The sequence below is a fragment of the Callorhinus ursinus genome, unplaced genomic scaffold, assembly GCF_003265705.2.
Source record: "Callorhinus ursinus isolate GAN/ISIS: 27379988/994484 unplaced genomic scaffold, GSC_fseal_2.0 scaffold4, whole genome shotgun sequence".
Classification (NCBI taxonomy): Eukaryota; Metazoa; Chordata; class Mammalia; order Carnivora; family Otariidae; genus Callorhinus; species Callorhinus ursinus.
In genome coordinates this window covers 89,848,730-89,871,658 of record NW_027397066.1, presented here as the reverse complement: position 1 = coordinate 89,871,658, position 22,929 = coordinate 89,848,730, and the positions used below count along the sequence as shown (strand labels likewise).

The 22,929-nt window shown below is 36.0% G+C and overlaps 1 protein-coding gene across 4 annotated transcripts in view; it reads right to left on the bottom strand.

Annotated features, from left to right (window-relative positions):
* The window catches only part of SEC24B (SEC24 homolog B, COPII coat complex component), an 87,376-nt gene that overhangs the window by 51,807 nt on the left and 12,640 nt on the right, over window positions 1–22,929 (bottom strand). For all 4 annotated transcript variants that reach the window (XM_025873697.2, XM_025873698.2, XM_025873699.2 and 1 more), the window contains exons 2-3: window positions 14,500–15,249; window positions 4,580–4,753 (exon numbers count right to left, since the gene is read on the bottom strand). In XM_025873697.2, the coding sequence (XP_025729482.1) occupies window positions 4,580–4,753; window positions 14,500–15,249 (924 nt within the window). The remainder of the gene's footprint in view (window positions 1–4,579; window positions 4,754–14,499; window positions 15,250–22,929) is intronic.

The window sequence follows — 22,929 nt, the reverse complement described above, 5'->3', positions numbered from 1 at the left end:
CCCTCTGACCCTCCCCTCTCATGCTCTCTCTCTCTCTAGTAAATAAGTAAAATCTAAAAAAAAAAAAAAAAAAGGTTGCCTGGAATATACTAAATACTATTAATTAGCTACTATTATTATTGAACTTTAAAAATGTGTTTTTGTGTATAATTAAAAACACTTATTTTCAGCTATTCTTAATTCTTAACCCTATAGGGGATAGGGCAAGTCATTAAAAAAAGAACCTTCCACCAATTTGAGTAGCTTTCTTAGCAATGTAAATTCTTTTAAAAACAAGTAGAATGTTTTCTAGGATAACCAATTTTTTTCAAGATACACTGGATAAAACTCATGGATAAAAATTCTACATGATTTCTTTCAGAGTCAATATGAGATGTTCAAAAAAGTATTGTACAACCTATTTTACCATAAAATACTTATAATGTTTATAATCATTTCTCACCTCCTTTTATTTTATACAATATTTAACTTTTTCTGCCTCCTTTTAACAACACAAAAATATTCACTAACAGGGGAACCTGCTGTCACTTAGTGGTATATGTTTTTCATTTTTCAATTAATTACATGGGAACATTTTAATCATGATGTCTGATGAAATCAACAGTTATTTCTGATTTTTATACTTGATTCCTATTTAAATATTTTAAAAAAGTCAAATATCAGAGTTTGATACACACAATGCATATATTTACCACCAGAATACAATACTTTTCAAGATAATCCTCACTTCATAAATAGCATAATATTAGGTACATGTTGCACTGCTTTATTTCAAATTTGGTAATGAAAACCAGCATACTGACTCATTGTCTAGTTTTTATAACCTACTATAATAAAGGATAAATTAATCACATTAGATCTTTGACATTTAAATTTGACTGTTTTTAGTAATTTGGCTTAGAAAATATATGCTATAATTTGTTTCTCAGTGGAGCTTATGATACTCTTTTGAAACTCCAGGAACACATTTCCTTAGATTAAAAAAATAAAATTAGATTTTCTGACAAAGAATAAAATTTGTCTCAATGGTTTGAAAATGAAGACTGCCTTAGCCAATTAGGTTATATGAGATACCACACATAAAACAAATGACCTCCATCACAGCTTGGAATCTTTGATAAAAATACATTTAAAGGATATGATATTGTACTGGCAATGGTACAATGAAATTCACACTATTTTGAATAACCGGTGATTCAGTTAAACAAGTATTAGGTTTGGAGGCAGAAGATCTATATTGATCTTGGCAACCCACCTAGGGAGTTTGTGTTTTTGGGTGAGACACCTAACCCCTCTAAACTTCAATTTCTTCTTCTATAAAAGGAGGATGAAATACGATACGCTTGCTTCCCCTGATGATCAAGTGATAAGATACAAGTTAAAGGTACTTTAAAATTGTAAACTGCTACATGAAAGTAATAATGCTACTATCTGGAAAATAAAATCGAACAAACAATAAAAATTTCTGGTATGTAACTCAGGTTAAACACATTAAAAAACTCCAAAGAACAATACTGCTTTAATAAAAGCCTTTTAATACCATTCCTATCTACTTTACTTGAACAAAGTTTCTTAACAATTGTATGTGTGAAAATAAAAATTATGAATGAAATTTACCTAAAGCTTATCTTATTCTAGTAATGAGTCATGTGCAACTCAGGTACACAAAGCTATGGGGGGGATGGGGGAGAGCCATTCATCTCATTGAAAGATATATTTCCAGTCAAAATGTACTTTCCATAAAAAATATGCAAATTCACAATTCTTACATGTTGTTCTGACCAACTATATGCTAACAATAATTGTATTGACAGTTTAATCCAGAAGAAAAAGTGCTAACGCTTAGACACTAATGGTCATAGACAATAAAGGAAAACGTGAAATTTCACTTTATATAATATTACTATGGCAGAGAAGTATGAAAGAATGATAAAAGAGTTTCTAGCTTAAGAATATATTATATTGGGGCGCCTGGGTGGCTCAGTCATTAAATGTCTGCCTTCGGCTCAGGTCATGATCCCAGGGTCCTGGGATCGAGCCCCACATCGGGCTCTCTGCTCAGCAGGAAGCCTGCTTCTCTCTCTCCCACTCCCCCTGCTTGTGTTCCGTCTCTTGCTGTGTCTCTCTCTGTTAAATAAATAAAATCTTAAACAAAAAAAAAGAATATATTATATTACTATATTCAGGGGAAACAGTATGACATTAAGGAGAAAAATGTTAAAGGCTCGTTTGGGCCTTTTTTAAAAGGATGATGGTAGGTTCATTCCAGTGGATACAAAGAATAATATAACGTCTTTATTTTAAAGTCAACATACGCATTATGTTGAAAAGTTATATACCTTCATCTATTTAGACTCCTGGTGAAAAATTTTAGATGTCAATCTAAAAAACGTTCAAGTAGTTTACAGAGTTTACCCAAAAACTTCCTAGGAGATATGTATGCAGCCTCCTGTCTTAAAACCAGGATAAGAATGCTGGGTCCTTCTGAGAATAACTATGAAAGGATGTCTTTGAAGCTGGGAGAAAAATATTAATCTCTTTTAAGCATTAATATTTTAGTAGTCATATCAGAACCACAGCATAGCTTATACAGCTCACACACCACCCAACTACTATAGGCACCATTCACACAAACCACAACTTACACAACATACATGGTAGCCCTACCTCACCCAATTAGGTTGTACATCCAAATCTATCCAAAGGTAAAAAGGTCACTAAGATAAACCAATCTCTTACTTAAGAAAAAGGAACAATAAAAGCTACAATTCAAATGTTTCTAGTATTCTCTTTTCTGTTACTTATTCAAGGAGCTTCTCTTAGGTACATCACATTTTTTAACAGCCAACTAAACAATTCAGCCTCATTTTATAGAAAGATAAAAAGGTTTGAGTTAAAAATCTTTCACTCTGTTACTTGGGCAGAGTAATTTATAATCTTGGGGAAATTACCTAATCTTTGTGCATCTCACTTTTCTCATCTGTAAAACAGGGATAATATTATAGAATTGCAGTGGGGGTTAAAGGAGATAATAAATAATAAAGTATCTGGCACATTGTAAATGCCCAATAAATGGTAGCTCCTCTTTTCAAATCTATCTTTTTAAATCTATCTTATTAGTAAGAAAAAAAAAGGAAACATGATTATTTTGTGGGACTGTGGTTTGCAAAATGACAAAGTGAAATGGTAAAATGGTACTTAAAGTAAAATGGTAAAAAAAAGAAAATATAATGGAAAAAGATATTAGGAGGGGAAATGTGAAGGGTCAAACGAGCATAATATTTAAGGAATGAAGGCAGTCATCAATGTAGAGGAAAGATATCATTCATTTAGTTAGGGGTTCAACCTACCCTTAAGTTTTTTCTACTCATGATAAGCAAAATTTTCCTACCAGTCCTTCATTTTAAAAGCAAATGCTTATAAAAAACTAGAGTTTATTCCTAATATACCCACTGGCTTGTTGGGAATCCATGGACACTCCATGGTGCTGCAGTTGGTTTTCCTATAAAGCCAAATAAGAAAATTTATAATGTATAATCTGATCAAATGGCAGAAAGTACTCCTGACCACATACTTAACAGATAATAAGTAGTGAGATCAACCTAAAATGCTTTTTCTGAGTTTCAGAACATAAGAGAGAGAGAAAGAGAATTCTTCATATTCAAGGTGAGAAGCTGTTGTTACATAGTAAGTATAGTCCCTAAGATATTACTAATGGTTGCTCTGGAAATACAAACTTCCTAATAACATTTCAGTTATCTCTCATGAAATGAAAAATACAGTATTTCAACCGGAAACACCAATAGATTTGGAATTTTAGCCAGAAAAAAAAAAAACCCAAAATACTGCCAAAATAAAAGGCAAAGTAGGGAAAGAGGGTCAAAACACATTTTAGTTACCTGTCACTTATTTAACACATGAAGAATATTAAACAAGCAAATGAATAAACTGTGTTGTTTGTGCATGCTGCAAAGATATGGCTTACAGTTTCATTTTCACCCTTCTCATTCCCAAAACTGGGTCAAAAGTTACTTTCATTAATAATAACAAGTAGAGAAATCATCAAATAGGATATGGAGATTCATTAAATAAAAAAATCTTGGATGCTTTATCCTAAAACTATAATAACCTTTAAAAAATAGGAAACAAAAGTTCCATGGCAGAGGGATGGATTGGTCAATCATAATACACTGAAACAATAAAGTATTAGCCATGAAAATGACTATAACGACTATATGGATATTTGAAGAACTGTGTATAACTGAATAAATTTAACCACAATACACAAAATGGTATGTAAGCTATGATTGCAATTATGTAAAAGATAATCATAAACAGACTGGAAGTTAATATATAAAAAGGAAATAGTGTTTGAATTGAGATTATAAATGACATTTCCTCTTATTTTCTAAAAATTACGATTATACAGTTTGACTTTTTAAAAAATCAGCTATTTGAGGGGCACCTGGGTGACTTAGTCAGAAGGACATGACTCTTGATTTGACGGGCATGAGTTCAAGCCCCACAGAGGGTACAGAGATTATAAATAAATAAACTTTAAAATAAAATTTTTAAATACCTTTCTGTTGTAGCAGCTCTGATGGCTGTGTAACTGAGGCTACCGGCTCAACTGGGCGGTTTGCAGCTGGAGGTGTTCGTGTCGATGAGGCTCCTGGTAAAACAGTGGGTACGACTGGGCTGGACTTGAGAGGCTGAACATTTTGCATAACAGGACAAGATAAAGAATCTGCAACTGAAGACAAAAAACTATTTCATCTACAGCAATCAACTTGAAAATATTAAAATACCAACAAAATACGGTTTATCTGAAGTTCTTGTAGCATCACATTTATCTAGTATTATATAGAGAAAATAAGAAGGTCCAAAGAAATGATTTCCAGATAAACTGAAAACTTATCAAATGTTTTAATAATCTTTAACAGCAACTTTCCTAAAACATGTCATAAGCCTCCTTACCTTTTTAAACAAAATGAACCCCAATTTTTCTCTACTAATGAGCACTACTATTAATTCATTATTGTCTAAGATGAATAGAGGTTATTTGCTTCTGCAGTAATGTAGTCCATGAATTCTACAAACGTTTCTAGTATCAGCTCAGATCCCCTTTTGTATTATAAACTGTCACATCTTATTTACTGCTACTAATCAGAGGCTGTATTTCAAATGTAACTAAGTAAGGACTCAATGGTAACACTAGGTCGGACCTCTGGAATAAATAAAGTACAGGTGATTCATAGTGGGCCTTGGTGATAGCTCAAACTGCCCAACTATAATCTTCAGCCAACCAAGAGCTCATTGAAAAACCCATGGCAACAGCCTAAGTGTCCACTGATGGATGAATGGATAAAACACACACACACACACACACACACACACACACACACACACACACACGAATATTATTCAACCACAAAAAAGGAAATCCTGTCACTTGCAACAAAATGGAAGGACCTTGAAGATACTAAGTAAAACAAGTCAGAGAAAGATAAACAATACACGATCTGACTTACACGTAGAAAAAGTTTAACTGAAAGAAACAGAGTGGAATGTGGAATGGTAGTTTCCAGGGCCTGGCATGGAAAGGGTATAAACTATAATTTTTTTTATTGAAGTATACCCACCGGCATATAAGATTATATTAGTTTCAGTTGTACAACATAGTGATTTGATAATTACATAATGCTCACCACAATAAGCAGACTTACCATGTCAACATAAATTTTCAGGGTTTTTTTTTTTTTAATAGATTTTATTTATTTATTTGAGAGAGAGAAAGTGAGAGAGAGTGCACAAGAAGGGGAACGGTCAGAGGAAGAAGCAGACTCCCCATTGAGCAGGGAGCTGGAGACATGGGGCTCGATCCTGGAAATCCTGGACCTCCGGGATCAAGACCCGAGCTGAAGGTAGTAGCTTAACTGACTGAGCCATGGAGGCATCCCTATAAGTTTTCAGTTTTAAGATGAGTAAGTTCTGGGGATCTAATGTACAGCATGGTGACTACTGTTAACAATACTGTTTTATAAACTTGAAAGCTGCTAAGACAGTAAATCTTAAATGTTCTCACCACACACACACAGAAAAGGTAATTATGTGAGATGATGGATATATTAACTAACCCTACTGTGGTAATTTTCTAATACGTATGTGTGTCATATATCAATCATCACACTGTATCTCTTAAACTTACACATCATAGTATGTCAATTATATCTCAAAGGGAAAAAAAAAAAAAACTATGGTGGGGCGCCTGGGTGGCTCAGTTTTTAAGCGTCTGCCTTCGGCTCGGGTCATGATCCCGGGGTCCTGGAATCAAGCCCTGCATCAGGTTCTCTGCTGTGCGGGAAGCCTGCTTCTCCCTCTCCCCCTGCTGTGTTCCCTCTCTCGGTGTATGTGTCTCTGTCAAATAAATTTTAAAAATCTTTAAAACAAAAAACCTATGGCAAAAAAACTAGTGAGCAGTGAAAATATACTGAACATATGCATATATGAATGTGCATACATGTATGCTTAAACATGCATGATGTGTGTGTGCATAGAGACAAACTTAGAAGTGCTAAGACTAAAACAAATGTAGGAATGTGGTGACAGAACAAAACATGTTATGTGTTGGGGCGCCTGGCTGGCTCAATAGGAAGAGCATGCTACTCTTCATCTCGGGGTTGTGAGTTCAAGCCCCACATTGGGGATAAGAGACTACTTAAAATAAATAAATAAAAACTAAGTAAAAAAAAAACATGTTATATGTCCCAGTTTACAAATGATATAAATATAGGGAACGGGAAAGAAGGTGGAAGGAGTCTAAACATGCTATTCATCGTTTTTAGGGAGGACAAACATCATAGTGGGAAACTGAAAACATGGTCACGGTAGTTTGCAATTCTTCTCATTAAGAAGTGGAGTCTATTTTCCCTCCCTCTGAATTAGGGCTAACCTTGTGACTGGCTTTAATTAACAGAATGTGGCAGAGGTAATGGTATGCATATCCCAGAACTCAAATCTCAGGACATCTTGTAGCTATGCCCTTCTGCTCTTGAAATGCTGTCCTGAGATTATCATGTAAAGGAAGTTAGTTAAGTGTCAAAAAACCTAGGTACCCCAGTAAACTATCTGCACCAACTGCTGGACACCTAAGTGAAGTTCTAGGATCTTCCAACCCAGCTAAATGAAGTCTCCGGCTAAATGAAGACACATGGGTGAGTCCAAGAAAAACCATCAGAGGAACTGTCCAACCAACCCACAGAACTATGAAAAATAATAAGTCATTTTTGTTTTAAACCAGAATTAGATAACTGACAGAATCATTAAAATGTAACAGAGTGATAAGTATATTTAACAGTACAAAGTGAAAACTAAGAAAGATAAAATCATCTAACATTGGGTGATGGAGAAAAGGGAAGGGTGGTAGAAGACACAGTAAAGATGGGTGAGGTAAAGACCAAACCTCCCATTAAAGGTAACTTTAAAAACTATTTTTTTAAAGATTTTACTTATTTATTTGAGAGAGCGAGCACGAGCGGGGGGAGGGGCAGAGAGAGAAGCAGACTCCCCACTGAGCAGGGAGCCTGATGCGGGACTGCATCCTGGGACTCCAGATCATGACCTGAGCCGAAGGCAGTCACTTAACCAACTGAGCCACCCAGGCTCCCTAAAAACTATTTTAAAAAATACTTTCCTAAAATCATCAAAGACCTAACACGCTATTAATGAATTTCTGGGCCAAAATCTGTACAAAATTGAAAACTAAGAGAAATAGCCAACACTCAAAGCTGCTTTCACTTTCTGCTGCAAAGCTGATCTGCTGTTTTCTCTGGCCCTGCAGGGCATGGGAAACAGAAGACACATGCCAGGGCATACTGGACTTCCACTTTGAAGAGAGTGCTCTGAAGGGTTATAACCTCAGCATAAGGACAAACCAGGAAACCAGACCTTTCAAACACCAGCGGCTTTGGTTGGGAACATTCAGAGTCCAGGAAGTCTAGAGTTCTGGACTCAAATTAGTGCAATGAGCAGGTAGTACCTAGAGGCACTTGGCAGAAGAAAACAAAAAGCCTCTATCAAGAACAACTCCATCGTCCTAGGCCTCAAACTATTCCCACAATTAATTTTTCAGAAGCAATTCCAAGCACAAAGTCAAAGATAAGTAGTTTAAACAGGGCCCCTCTCCGTTCCAGAACGCTATAGCCAGTCTCCAACATGCATACTATAATCCTTCAAAATTCTGCCAGAGCTTCAGGGTGGAGACAAAACATCTTATCCTCAAAACTTCCTAACATGGTTAATGAGGCCTGGAATGATCCGAAGTCCCTAGCCTCATCCTGGCCGGAGTTCTCCTCCAGCTTCACTGGTCGTCTTCCAGTCGCTTGAACTTGTCATGCTCTCTCCCCATAAAGAGGAATACACGGACTCCCCGCTGTGATGTCACAAACTTCTTTCATAAAATAATTGTTATAGCTGAGTTTATGTGATACATATATGCATATGTACACATATACACACATAAAACCCTAATAAAATACCCACAAACTCAGCATCCAGTTGTGAAAATAAAACATTTCCAAAACTGCTGATGCTGTCAGCATATTCCTCACAGAAGCCCTCCCTCCTGAATTGTTTACTCCCTTGCTTTTGTGTTTAAATAGTTTACCACACAGACAAGTGTTCCTGAACATTATTTCTGCTTGGTTTTTTTTTTTTTTTTTTTACTTGGTAATGATATCATACTACATGTATTCTTCCATGGCTTCCTATGTTACATTTCTGGGATTCACTCATGTTAATGAGCACAGCCCTATATCCCATTTTCACTTCTGTTCAGCAGTCCATTGGAAGGATATAATTTATTTATCCGTTCCACTATAATGATTTTTGGGTTTCTACTTTTTTGTTTTCACAAACGGTGCTGCCATAAATATTCTTGAACATGTCCCTGGTGCAGATACGCATGTTGCTCTAGGGCAGAGCTTCTCAAAGTGTGTGCCACAGCTCCACGTGGGTGGAAGGTGTGCAGCCAAGGGCTCAGAACCCCCTCAGCCTGGGGGCAGCCTGTGGGAATGAGGTCTTTTGGCCCAGAGAGCAGACTGGTCCTTTTAGCCCGGGAGCCCTGACAAATGTCAGCATTTCCTGTAAGTGCTACACATCTACAACAGGACACGGTGCTCCAGAGCCTTCCTATTTCAAGTATGGTCACTAGGTAGCAACACCCCTTGCAGACACTTGATGGAAATGTAGAATCTCAGGCCAGGCCATACTCGACTTGGTGAGTAAGCACCAGCATTTTAACAAGAGTCTGGGTGACTCATGCACCAAATTTTAGAAGTGGAACAGCTGCATTTTAGGGGATGGCTATCTTCAATTCCACTAATGCCAAAATTTCCTAAAATATTGAACCCATAGATCTTCCTATCAACAACAGTCTAAGAGTTCTGCTATTCCACATCCTTGCCAATGGTATGGTCAGGTTCTCAAATTTTTTACCTTTCTGCTGCTAGGTATAAACAGATATCCCACTCTAGTTTTAACTTTCTTTTCCTGATTATTAATGAGGTTGAGTATGTTTTCATCTCATCTTCTGTTTTTTTCCCCTTGGGTTGTTGCTCTCTTCCTTATTAATTTCTATGTGTTATTTGTGTATTCTGCATAAATACTCGAAATATTTTTTTCTCCCAGTTTATGGCTTGTCTTTTTGTTTTCTTCATGTCTTTCAGTGAAGAAAAGTTCTTAATTCGAAATTAGTCAAGTTGAGCATGCTTACTCTTTATACCTATAATTTTTATATTGTATTGTGAGTGTTCCCTACTCCAAGTTTCTAGAGGTAGTCTTCCATACTTTCTCTAAAAAGTTTCTACATTTTGCCTTTTACATTTAAATACTTATTTTGCCTGCAATTTACTTTACACATGAAGAATTCATTCTTCAGACTGCAGCTCAAGTATCAGGGAAAACTGAGAATTTATTTTGCTTTTCCTCAGGCACATCAGTACCCCAAGATGACAGATATAATATTAACTTATCAGTAACTAGATATTGATGTCATGTATATTATGGATTTTTATACAGGATTATATAAATGTTTATTATTATTTTTATATAAGTAGTTTTTTTTTTTAAAGATTTTATTTATTTATTTGACAGAGAAAGAGAGACAGTGAGAGAGGGAACACAAGCAGGGGGAGTGAGAGAGGGGAAAGCAGGCTTCCCGCGGAGCAGGGAGCCCGATGCAAGGCTCGATCCCAGTACCCTGGGATCATGACCTGAGCTGAAGGCAGACACTTAGCGACTGAGCCACCCAGGCGCCCCAATATATAAGTAATTTTTTACATATGCTTTTTGTTTTATAAAATTGCACAGAGTAAAACACCATTAATTAGACAGTACTATTTCATAATATGCTATTAATATGATTCTCTTTAAGCAAAAAAAGTAAAAATAATTTTAATGAAAATATATCTTCTGGCAAAACTCTACTTTTTAGCCAAGATTTATCTTGCCAATTTTTAAAATTACTTTTCAAAACAAAGGGATAGGGCGCCTGGGTGGTTCAGTTGGTTAAGCGACTGCCTTCGGCTCAGGTCATGATCCTGGAGTCCCAGGATCGAGTCCCGCATCAGGCTCCCTGCTCAGCGGGGAGTCTGCTTCTCCCTCTGACCCTCCCCGCTCTCATGCTCTCTCTCTCAAATAAATAAAGAAAATCTTTAAAAAAAAAAAAAGGGATAGTAAAAAAACTTAAGAAAATGATTTTAGCTTTTTATTTTTTAAAGATTTTATTTATTTATTTAAGAGAGAGAATGAGAGAGAAAGAGAGAGATCATGAGAGGGGGGAAGGGTCAGAGGGAGAAGCAGACTCCCTGCTGAGCAGGGAGCCTGACTCAGGACTTGATCCCGGGACTCCAGGATCATGACCTGAGCTGAAGGCAGTCATTTAACCAACTAAGCCACCCAGGCGCCCTAAGAAAATGATTTTAAATGATGTTTCAATACTCATCTTGCTATCAAAGATGGTTACCTTTATATCCCAAAGTCACACACTCAACTAACTTCATCTCAAACCAGAAAAAAACCTTCTAAAACTTCAGAGATTTATCTACAGTAACAGTCCTAATGAAATGACACTCTTTACACACCAGCCAAAATTTCACCCTAAGTTAACAATTAAACATAGCACCCCAGACATACATACTTGGGATAGACCTTTTAATTAAAAAAAAAAAAAAAAAAAATCTGAAGTTCTAGTGCTGAATTATACTGACATGTTCTTATAAAATAAAGAGGTGAGATAACATTTGAAGTTCTCTTATTCCAATGTTTCTGAAAATGAACTCAATGACTGCTTAAAAATAACAGCATGTATGCAGCAACATGTTTTTGGTAATCACTGAACTCAGGTTCATGCTTTTGGATGCCAACACTTTATGAACTGTTTAAGAACTTTTGTTACACCTGAAAATGAAACTAGTATAATCAAGTAATAAAAAAGTGAAATCATTTTTGTTAATTACTCGATGGTTCAATTTCACCCAAAACCATGTTTAATACCTAAGATCATTATTCTAACATGACAATATTTAAGGGCATCCAAAGCAATTAAAAGTTGTCTGTCTTTCTAGAAAATTTAAATCAATATTCCCATGTTACCAAACCTTGTACCTAGGCACCCAAGTCACCCTGGCAAAAATTCACAGGGTTCCAAAGGATGTTTTATTTTTTTTTAATGAATTCAGTTTATTACATTCCAATATAGTACATTTATGCACTAAGTTAATTTAGTAAAATTAACGTAAATTAACCAAAAAATTACAAATTTCAATAGTTTCATGTTATTTAGTGTTATCGTACAAAATAGTTCCTCGCTATTTAATGATTAACTTAAGTGTGTATGTGTGTGCTTATGATACCTCTAATAGAGAACATTTGTATATGTGTAGAGAATTTTGGGAAGGATACACAAAAAATTGCTAACTGTGATTATCTCTGAAAATTAGTGGCCAAAATGTCTAATGGTAGGAAACTTTTACTTTCCATTTTATCTATTTCTTTGAACTCTATGTAATATTTGTTATTTTTTATTATAAAAAACTACCAAGGGATGTTTTAAATTTCTAAGAAAAAACACTGATATCTGTCAAATACCTTACGAACTATTACTACTAAGTAGCATGGGGCACCATGAAAAATAATATTGATACACAACAATTCAACTGAGAAAATTTGGGAACTTCTGTAATATTTCATTTCAAAGTAGGTTTTAAAAGTAACCTCTTTATTTCTTTTGAAATAGTGAAAAACAAGTGTCAGATTAACCTGAGATATATCTGTCAATCTCCGAACTGTAATTAAAAAGTAACTTACCAATCTAAAGGCAAACCCTCCCCATTTAACATGAGTTAATTTCTAAAATTATACTTATTATGGCTTTCACAGTATAGTACTAGGATTAAAAGAATGGAAATATACTCCATCTCTCTATATAAAGAACTAATTACTAGTTATTCAAATAGAAGGTAATTTTGTAATTATTTGTATTCTTTATTCAATTTTTTTTTTCAGGGATAGCACTTCCCAATTAGGTATTCTGTTCATTAGCCAAGTGGCCCCTTATTTCCCTGATCCTACATCTCAGTATAATTGGTTCCATCCAGGATCCCATTCCCATCTCAGAAATAAGATAGGAATTACCTGCATTTCTTCTTTTTTTTTTTTTTTGTCCTGAAAGTCACAAAATCCTTAAGTCAGAGGCACCTTAGGATAAGTTGATCTGTAAAAAGACTGCTGAAAGAAGAAAGCAAGAAAACAGAATTTCTAGGGGACAGAAAGTCCTGATTCTGAGAAGGGAAGGCTGAGAGTCAAAGAAACTGAGCTCCAGGACAAACTTGGTTTGTAACATTAATGACCACAAGCAGGCAACCCAACTTGGATAGCTTTCCTCATCTGTACAACAAAAAGAAACAGAATTTGAATTTTTACTAGGCATCATAAGATCAAGTCAGAAATACAGATTCCCAAGACTAGCCTGGAGATTTTATTCTAGCTCAGCAAGTAAGGTTGAAGATTACAATCTGTGCATGTGAGTCTGGTGCACAGCCAGATTTGGGAACTGTGACAGATGCTTCAAGTTGATCCACCCAAGACCCAGGCAATGCCAACCCCTTTCGTTCTTGCCTGCCTCTGCCACGAAGGCTATAAAGCTAAGTATTCATTTTCTAACCTTCCCTAAAATAAGGGATTGTCCTTTAAAATAGCTATGGCAAATGATAGGTTATGGCAAAAATCTGTCAGTGCCACCACCCCATTCTTCCTTTCCCTTCTTCCCGTTTTTAACTCGGATTTGATGTCTACAGGCACAGAAGTTCTCCTGTTTCTAGAAACCAACACGCTAAGGATGGTACGCTAGGGAGAGAAAAGACACTGAGGACATCTGGATCCACTACATCTACCTAAACTTCTTGTTATGTGAAAAAAATACCACCTTTTTTGTTTAAACCACTATTAGTTGCTTGCAGCCAAAAGGGTTTCTAAATAACTACAGTGAAAGAACAGATGATCTCAAATATACAGTTCAGATATAATTTTAAATAATTTTAATTTTAAATAATCTAACTGTCCAGGGAAGGATACTTTTCTATGGCATCCTTGACTTATGGCTATTTGGATTCTGATATATAATTTGAAGACATCACTCAGAAAACTACCACAGATTCACCAGTTCCCATTCTTTACATACGTTTTCATGCAGTTCAAGAGCGTGTTTTGTTGAAGTTCAAGCTTACAAGCTGAATTAAAATGAGTATATGATATGGAAACCCCACACTAAAATGACTACGTAACTTACATAATTTTTAAACTAATAAATTTAACTACATCTTGGTTTAGGAAGGTCAGAAAGACTAACTACAAGACTATTCTTCATGCATCTTTCTTCATCTTCCCCAGCCTTCATCCTAATTTACCAATTTAGGAAGAGAAAACATAAGCTTTAGTATGTATTCCTACATATCATATACACATATATTATCTTCTGAGAGCATCACTAACAGGGGCTCACTTAGAGAAACCAGTGTGGCATTCTATAGTGAGTAGGCTCTGGCTGGAACAGGAACTGTCCCAAGGTTGAAAAAGAAAGTATATGCTAACAAAGCATATACCCAAATGGACCCTCCTATTTTGCCCTTGAGATACTCATACTAAAGACAACTACTGCAGAGGCATAAAATATATCAATAAATATTGACTGAGATCCCCATCATGACAAGGAACATACTATGCAAGACAGATGGTTGGGTGGCTAACTGAATAGGTGAAGGGGAAGGGCTCAGGGAGATGTTGCAAAATACCACAATAAAAAAAGCAAATAAACTGCAAAAGTGAGCTAATTTCCAATTTTTCTATTAGGCAATATCATCTTAAACCTTCACGCAAATAAAAACCTGATTGGAAATGCACTGATTTTCAGCCATGCTCTGGTGAACTTTCCATTCAACCTACCAGTATTTGTTGGGTTGCTGCCGGCTGTAGCCAGGGTGCCAGTGTGGTTTCGGACGACATTATCTTGGGTTGACGGAAGGCCTGAAGTTGACCACGAGAGAGTGCTGCATCCTGAAAGACTCTGCTGCTGGTGGTACTGGTGTGACGGAGGAGGTGGAAGCGGTGACGGATGACCGATGGCGGTACTGTGACCAGAAAACGAATTATCTCTGACCGGCCTGACAGTCGGAGCATTCTGTGAGGTAAACATTTGTTGCCCATACGGATCACCAGCAGGCAGAGAGGGATACGAAACACTAGGGTACGCAGCATTAGAAACAGTTGACATAGCATAGTGACCACAAGTCGACGGAAATCCCTGAGAAGCAACAGAAGAGTTGGCAGAGTACATGGTTGGACTACTATAGTGATTCACAAAAGGGGAGTACGGCTGGGAGGCACTCGTATGCAAATGGGATGTTGATGATGCGGCACCCTGGAAAGATCCTGGAGTGGATCCCACAATATGAGGGGCAGGAGGACCCCTGCCATACACATGCTGTGCTCCTGGTTGTTGGTTTGCTGTATTAGAAGTCACCACATTTTGTGTCGGTACCGTATAGAGACCAGAGTAGTAATCACCACATTGGCTATCCAATGGCAATGAGGTCATTTTCCCAGGTCCTTGAGGATAATGTCCTGAGGGAGGAATATAGTTTTGAGGATGCACTCCATACCCTGATGGAACCTGCATTTGACTCTGTGCTGGACCTGAAAAAGAAGAGCAAACACTTACCGGGATTGGCAAGGAGGTAACTAATTTTTAAGCAAAGTTCCCATCAAATGTTGCCCTAATTAATTTACTTCTCTAAAATCCCAAATTGTCACAAAAGATATATACTGTTATAGACCCACTGCGGTAGCTAGCCTCCAAGATGGCCCCAGTGATCCCTACTTCCTGATATTCATACCCTGTGTATGAATTCACACCCTCCCACAATATACCAAGACTGATTTGTATGACCAATAGCATGCCAGAGAGGTAATGATGTATCACTTTCAAGATTAGCCTAATCTTGGGTGCTGGCTTCCCTCTCTTAGATCACTCAATATGAACAAAGCTGCCAAGTTGTGAAGAGCCCTAAGGAAAAATCCATGAGGTAAGGAACTGAACTCTGTGGCCAAGAGCCAAAGAGAAACTGAGGGCTGCCAAGAACCACATCAGTGAGGTTGGAAGCATACCCAGGAGAGTCTTGAGAAAACTACAGCCCCAGCTGACAGCTTGACTACAATCTCATGACATCCAAAGTCAGAACCACCCAGCGAGGCTGCTCCCAAGTTCATGTCCCTCAGAAACTATGAGATTAAATATTTGTTGTTTAAGCCGCTAAATTTGGGGGTATTTCATTATGCAACAATAGATAACTACTATACCCAGTACAAAGTGCAAACCTTTTTTATTAGCTTTTTTTAAACTATAAAAGTAACAATATACCTGTTGTAAAAAAAAAAAAATCAAACAATGAAGAATATAAAGTAAAAAGTACAATTCCTCCTTTTTTCCTGGTAGCTGACAGACTTCTTCCCACATGTAGCTATTACTTAATGGCTTTTTGTGTATCCTTTATGACACAGTTCAGCAGCCTGCTTTTCTTTTACTTAATGTGTCCTGAATAACCTTCTGTTAGCATATATAAATCTTCACTATTCTTCTAAAAATCTGCATAGTATTTCATTAGAGATATAACATTATTTACTAAATCTCCTTGATGATTATTTCAGGGAGTGAACTAATTTATATTTATGGGGTCAACCTCTGTGATGAATCTGTAGGATAAGTTCCTAGAAGTGAAACTGGGAGTTCAAAGGGTTTGTGCTTTTAAAATTGATAATTACTGCCAAATACCTCTTCAAAAGTCTATCAATTCATACCTCCTATGAATAATGCTTAGGAATGCCTCATCTTCCCAACATTGAGTAACATTTCAATCTTTGCCAATCTGATAGGGGAGAAACATTTCAGGTTGTAGTACTGGGAGTAACGCTGAGAATTTTTCCAAATATTTCTTAGCTACTTAAGTGTCTTGCCCTTTTCCCACAGGGTTGTGCTTTCCATAATGACTTATAAATGTTCTTGTGTATTAAGAAATTTAACCTTATGTTATTACTATGTACTACACGTATTTTCCCTCGGGTTACTATTTTTTGACCTTGTTCATTTTTAAATCATAAAGAGCCTTCCCTATTCTAATATTATATAAATATATACTCATGTTTTCCTCTAATGCTTTTAAAACTTCCATTGACATATATTCCTTTCTTCAATCGCCACAGAATGTATTTTTTATCAATACCATTCAAATTAACATTAATCTTAGTATTACTTTTGTTAATATTATAAATATCATTAAACATATTATATTATGTACCACTCATTGTCCCTTGAAGTAAATGGTATCATTATACCCACTTTACAAATTAGGTAAATAAGGCACAGAAGTCCTTTAATACAGTCACATGCTTAGAAGTAATAGGACTAAGATAAATCAAGTAACTTGGCTCAAATCCATGCTTTTATTTTATTTATTTATTTTTAAAGATTTTATTTATTTATCTGACACACAGAGAGAGATAGCAAGAAAGAGAGAGAGAGAGAGAGGGAGAGAGGGAGAGAGGGAGAGAGGGAGAGAGAGAGAGGGAGAGAGCACAAGCAGGGGGAGGCGCAGGGAGAGGGAGAAGCAGGCTTCCTGCATGAGCAGGGAGCCCGATGTGGGGCTCGATCCCAGGACCCTGGGATTATGACCTGAACTGAAGGCAGCGGTTTAACCAACTGAGCCACCCAGGCACCCCAAATCCATGCTTTTAAACAATGATCTGCCACCCATACTATACTAAAGTCTGGCTGGCTTTCCTTAGCCCAGAAAATGGTCAATCGTTCCAAACAATGGAATTCCAGTCTTGTTCCCAACTAAGGGCAATCTTTATCCTAGAATCTAATTTTCCTATGTTGTGGAAGGAAATCGTTATCTGTGCCATACCACAAATGAAAGGATAACAAAAAAAATATTCACAAGCTTTTTCAAGTTCACTGATACAAAGGAAGTGCCACTGTATTCCTTGCTATAATAATGTATAAAAATAGAAAACATAAAAAAATAAAAATACTTGTTATAAAAGATCTATGAATAGAGCTTATCTTTCCTTATTCTGTTTTCAATTTCTACTCAATAATGTAGTGGCATCTCAATTTTGGTCACATAAATACATATTCTATGGCAGAAAAAAGAAAACTTATATAATCGAACTGTTAGGAAAAAATAACATCCATACTTTTATAATTCCAAGAAGTATACAAAGAACCCAAACTCGGTAACACTGTTCTACTGGGTGTATAATTTACTTTTCTTACAGGATATTTTATATGGTCATAGTTCACCTGAAAGAATTTATTTACTTAAAAGGGAAAGAGTAGATAGGAATCTTTCATTAACATGTCAAAAAAAAAAAAAAGGGAAATGTTCTCTCCCACTTCCTTCCTTAAATATACAAAAATGGTTTGCTACTCTTCAGTCTCAGAAAACTCTACACTGGTAAGACTTTATCAGTGAAGAGAAGAGTCAAGTCAGAATTAGATAAATCTATTTAAATATCTATCCACTTAATAATGTGGCTCATCCATGCTACATGATCTGAAAACAGGGAAATAATTATCAGTATGTCCAAGCTACCCAAATGTCATTCTTCTAAAACTAACAGGAACGTTGTATCTAGATGCTAAAATTTATCAGAAGTGAACTACCCACCAGAGGAACCTTTTTACTTCTCAGTCCATCAAAGAAGGTACTTACTTTGGGGGAATGTGAAGGTGTGCATAGCTAATTATAGGTCGATGCTCACCATTCCTTATTCTATATCAAGATCTAAATGTTCTAAGTGTATGAAAAGTATATGAAAATAATTTGGTCAAAATGATAAATGAATCAAGACTCCTTTGGAAGAAAAATATTTCCTTTCAAATATTTTAAATCAATTTTCAAAAGCCTCTACTTAAAAAAAAATAAACATAAGAATCAGCTTAAATGAAAAGAAAATGCTATCTAGGACAAGTAAAATATTTTTAAAAATTTTGCCTTACTGTGACCTAACAAGAAACACATATTCTTCAACTTGAAAATGTATTAGATAACCCTCCTAACTTTATTATGGTATAATACCAAAACTAATATTAAAGTTTTATTTCTTTTGCATATACTAAAACCGAGCCTGGCAAATATTACAAATACATTAAGTTACATAAACCTAAGCTCTTTTATTTTTAAAACAATCTGTAAATTACGGACATTTCGTTAGTATTAGCAGTTTCATTTGCCTGTATTTCCTCTAATTCCCTCAGTAACTGGCAGTTTTAAAAAACATGGTCCCCAAATTCTTTGATACTGTGTTATTAAAGGGTGAAATCTGTCTACTTCCCTTGAATTTGAGCAGCCTTATAACAGCTTCCACCAAAAAAGACTGGCAGAAGCGAAGCTATGTGACTTCCCTGCTTGGTCAGAGACAACTCAGTTTCTATGCTGTTTGATGGAACATTTGCATGTGGATCCCTGAGCAGCTAGATATGTAGGAAGTCCAATTATTCCACAGCTACCACCATCTGGGGAAGTCAAACCACGTGGAGAGTTCACCTTTAGGCACTCAGGTTTGAAGTTCGAGTTTTTGAGTCATTCTAGCCCAGGTGCCAGACATGTGAATAAATGAGCCTTCCAGATTCCAAACTCCAGCCATCAAAACACTTTTTGAGTCTTCCAAGCTGAGGTCCTAGACATCACAGAACAGAGAAAAGCCATCTTGGTTCTGCCCTGTACAAATTCCTGATCAACAGAATCTGTGAGCATAATAAAACGGTTGTTTTCAACCATTAAGTTTTGGAATAATTTGTTTTCCAGCAACAGTAACTGAAAGCAACAACTAATTACTAATTTGAAAAGTTCAGAATCCAGGGATGCCTGGGTGGCTCAGTTGGTTAAGTGTCTGCGTTAGGCTCAAGTCATGATCCCAGGGTCCTGGAATCGAGCCCCACATCCAGCTCCTTGCTCAGCAGGGAGCCTGCTTCTCCCTCTGCCTGCCGCTCCCCCTGCTTGTGTGCTCTCTCTCGCTCTCTGACAAATAAATAAATAAAATCTTTAAAAAAAAAAAGGTTCAGATTCGAGATTCTAAAACTGAAAAACATCCATCTTTACCTAACATAAAAATGCATTATATTCTTAAAAGTCCAGATATCATAGTTTTAATAAGTCTTACAAAAGAAAATGTTATCTTCAAATAAGTTAAACATAATATGTGTATATATGCACTCAGTGCAGTTGTCCTATTCTATTAGAAAAAGTTCCTTCCTAGAATATATTATTTGAGAGCTGTAAAGCTTAAGTAAAATATAGAAAAAAACTGAATCAGGTACACTAGGAAAGAATGAAAGAAAAAAAAAACAACTAAGGGCTGAAAACTGGATCTACCACGAGAGGTAAAAACACCTGGAATCACATACATGTGCTATAGACCTGCACTATCCAATATGGCAGCCACTAGTGACACGTGGCTACTGCGTACTGGAATAGAGCTAATCTGAATTGAGAAGTGCTTTAAGTATAAATACACACCGGATTTTAAAGAATAATATGAAAAAAGTAAGATATCTCAGTAATTTTTATAAATATTGAATACATGTTAAAATGATGTTTTATATATTGTGATAACTGGATAAATTGAAATTGATTTTACTTCTTTTTGCTATTTAAAATTACATGTGCAGCTTACACTAAATTCCTATTGAATACAACTATAAGACAGAAAAATACAAACACAGAAAGGAGAATATCGGTATATATGAAATGCTTTCAAGCTAGGCCTAAACATTTAAGTTGGACATTAGTAGAAACATTAATTATAAAAGCATTTTGAGGTACTACCAAATTTCATTAATGCTGATTTCTTTTTTTTATTATTATGTTCAGTTAGCCACTGTATAAGTACCTCATTAGTTTTTGATGTAGTGTTCAATGATTCATTAGTTAATGCTGATTTCTAAAAAAAAGAAAAGAAAAGAAAAGAAAAATAACTGGCCTTCTGGGGTAATTTAGATGCGTATCTTTTTTTGGATTCAAAATGGCTCTGCAGGGGCGCCTGGGTGGCTCAGTCAGTTAAGCGTTGGCCTTTGGCTCAGGTCATGATCCCAGGATCCTCGGATCGACTCCTGCATCGGGCTCCCTGATCTGCAGGGAGTCTGCTTTTCCCTCTATCCTTCCCCCGACTCATTCTCTCAATCTCCCTCTCTCTCTCTCTCAAATAAATAAAATCTTAAAAAAAAAAAAGCAAAATGGCTCTGCAGCATATAAGACCACTGGTATTTTAATACTTCTAAAATAGAGAGAGACAAAGGCTGTGCAGGAAAGGATAAACTAGTTACATATGTGGATGGTCAAATTTTTGAAAAATAACTCTAGAAGTGTTTCTCTTATTACAAATGTTACATACATACAGTCACTGCAAAAAGAGGTACAGGAAATTATCAAATAAAAATCATCCATAATCTTATTAACTGAGAAAACTGCTATCAATATTCTGATGCATAGCTACCCAGTAATTTCTTCTTGGATTTATCTAACTAATTTAAACAAAAGTAGAATTATAAGGTGCATTTTTTAATGATTTGCTTATGTAACCTGATTTGAATATCTTTCCATCATGATTTTTAAATGTCTGAATAATATCCATTATACAGATTTACCATATTTTAATCACTTTTCTATTTACCGCCATTTAGGTTGTTTTCCATTTTTTTCAAAAACATTAAACCACACGATGATAAATATATTTGTAGGTAAGTCTGTCTGTTCATTCATTTTACTTTCCTGAAAGTTATTTCCTGTCAGTTACAATTTTTGGGTCAAGTCCTTAACTGGCAGCTTACCTGTACAGACAAAGGAGAGACACTGAGATGCTCAGTAAAAAAAAAGCAGGCAGAGACCAGATTCAAAGTGGTCCCAAAAGTTGAATTTAGCAGACAAAGCCTTCAAAGCAGCTATTATAAATATGTTCAAAATTAGAAAATGTATTTAAAGAATTGAAAAAAAAATCATCAGTAAATGAACAGATACACCAAAACAGAAATGAAAACGATTTTGAAGATGAAAATATTCAAAATAAAGCTGAAATAAATATGTTAGATGGCTTCAACAGTATGGCAGAAGAAAGAATTAATGAACCTGAAGACTAACCAATAAAATGATCTAACTTTGGGGCACCTGGCTGGCTCAGTCGGTAGAGCATGCGACTCTTGATCTTGGGGTTATGAGTTCAAGCACCATGTTGGGTGTAGAGCTTACTTAAAAATTAATAATAAGTAAGTAAAATGATCCAATTAAAAAAAGCAGAGAAGACTGAAGAAAAATAAAATTTAAGAAACCTGCAGAACAATATGAAGCAGTCTAACATTTATGTAATAAGGGTAGTAGGTTGAACAGTGGCCTCCCAAAAGATACATCCACATCCTAATCCCCAGAACGTGTAAAAATGATTTTATATGGAAAAGGATGAGTATTATCTTTTATGATAGAAGACATGACTAAGTTAAGGATCTTGAGATTATCTGAGTGCGTCCTAAAGGTCATCACAAGTATCTTTATAAGATGCACATAAAGAGAAGACATACACATTGAAGAAAAGGCAATGAGAGGATAAAGCAGAGTGATGCAGCCAAAATACAGGGAATGTCAACAGCCAACCAAACGCTGGAAGAGGCAAGGAAAAGATTCTCCCTTACAGAGAGAATAGGCCCTGCCAAACACCTGAATGTCACACTTCTAGTCTTCAGAACCGGAGGAGAATACATTTCTGTTGTTTTAGGCTACCAGTTTGTAGTACTTTGTTACAGCCAGCCTAGGAAACTCATACAGTAAGGATACAGAGCAGCAATTCTCAAAGTGTAGTACATAGAACCCTGGTTAATACTGGAGACTCCTGGGGGATCCACAGGTAAAAACTACTTTCATAGTGTATGAAAATATCTGCCTTCTTTACTGTGTTGACATTTGTACTAATGACACAATAGCAATGACGGGTAACATGCTGGTCCTGTGGCATAAACGGAAGCAATGACACCAAGCAACACTAGTAACTACCATATTCTTCACTACCATGCACTCACAGTAAAAAAAAAATAAAAGCCATTCCCCTATTCAACAATGTTCAGGATTTACTAGCTACTTTAGTAAGGCAAGAAAAAGAAATAAACGGCATACAGATTGGAAAAGAAGAAATAAAACGATATTTACAGAATGACAGGATTAAGAAAATAAAGAAAGAAAAAGAAAAGGCCCGGAACTAATAATAAGTGAGTTTATCAAAGTCACAAGATAGAAGGCCAGTATGTAAGAGTCAAATGCACTTCTCAAACTC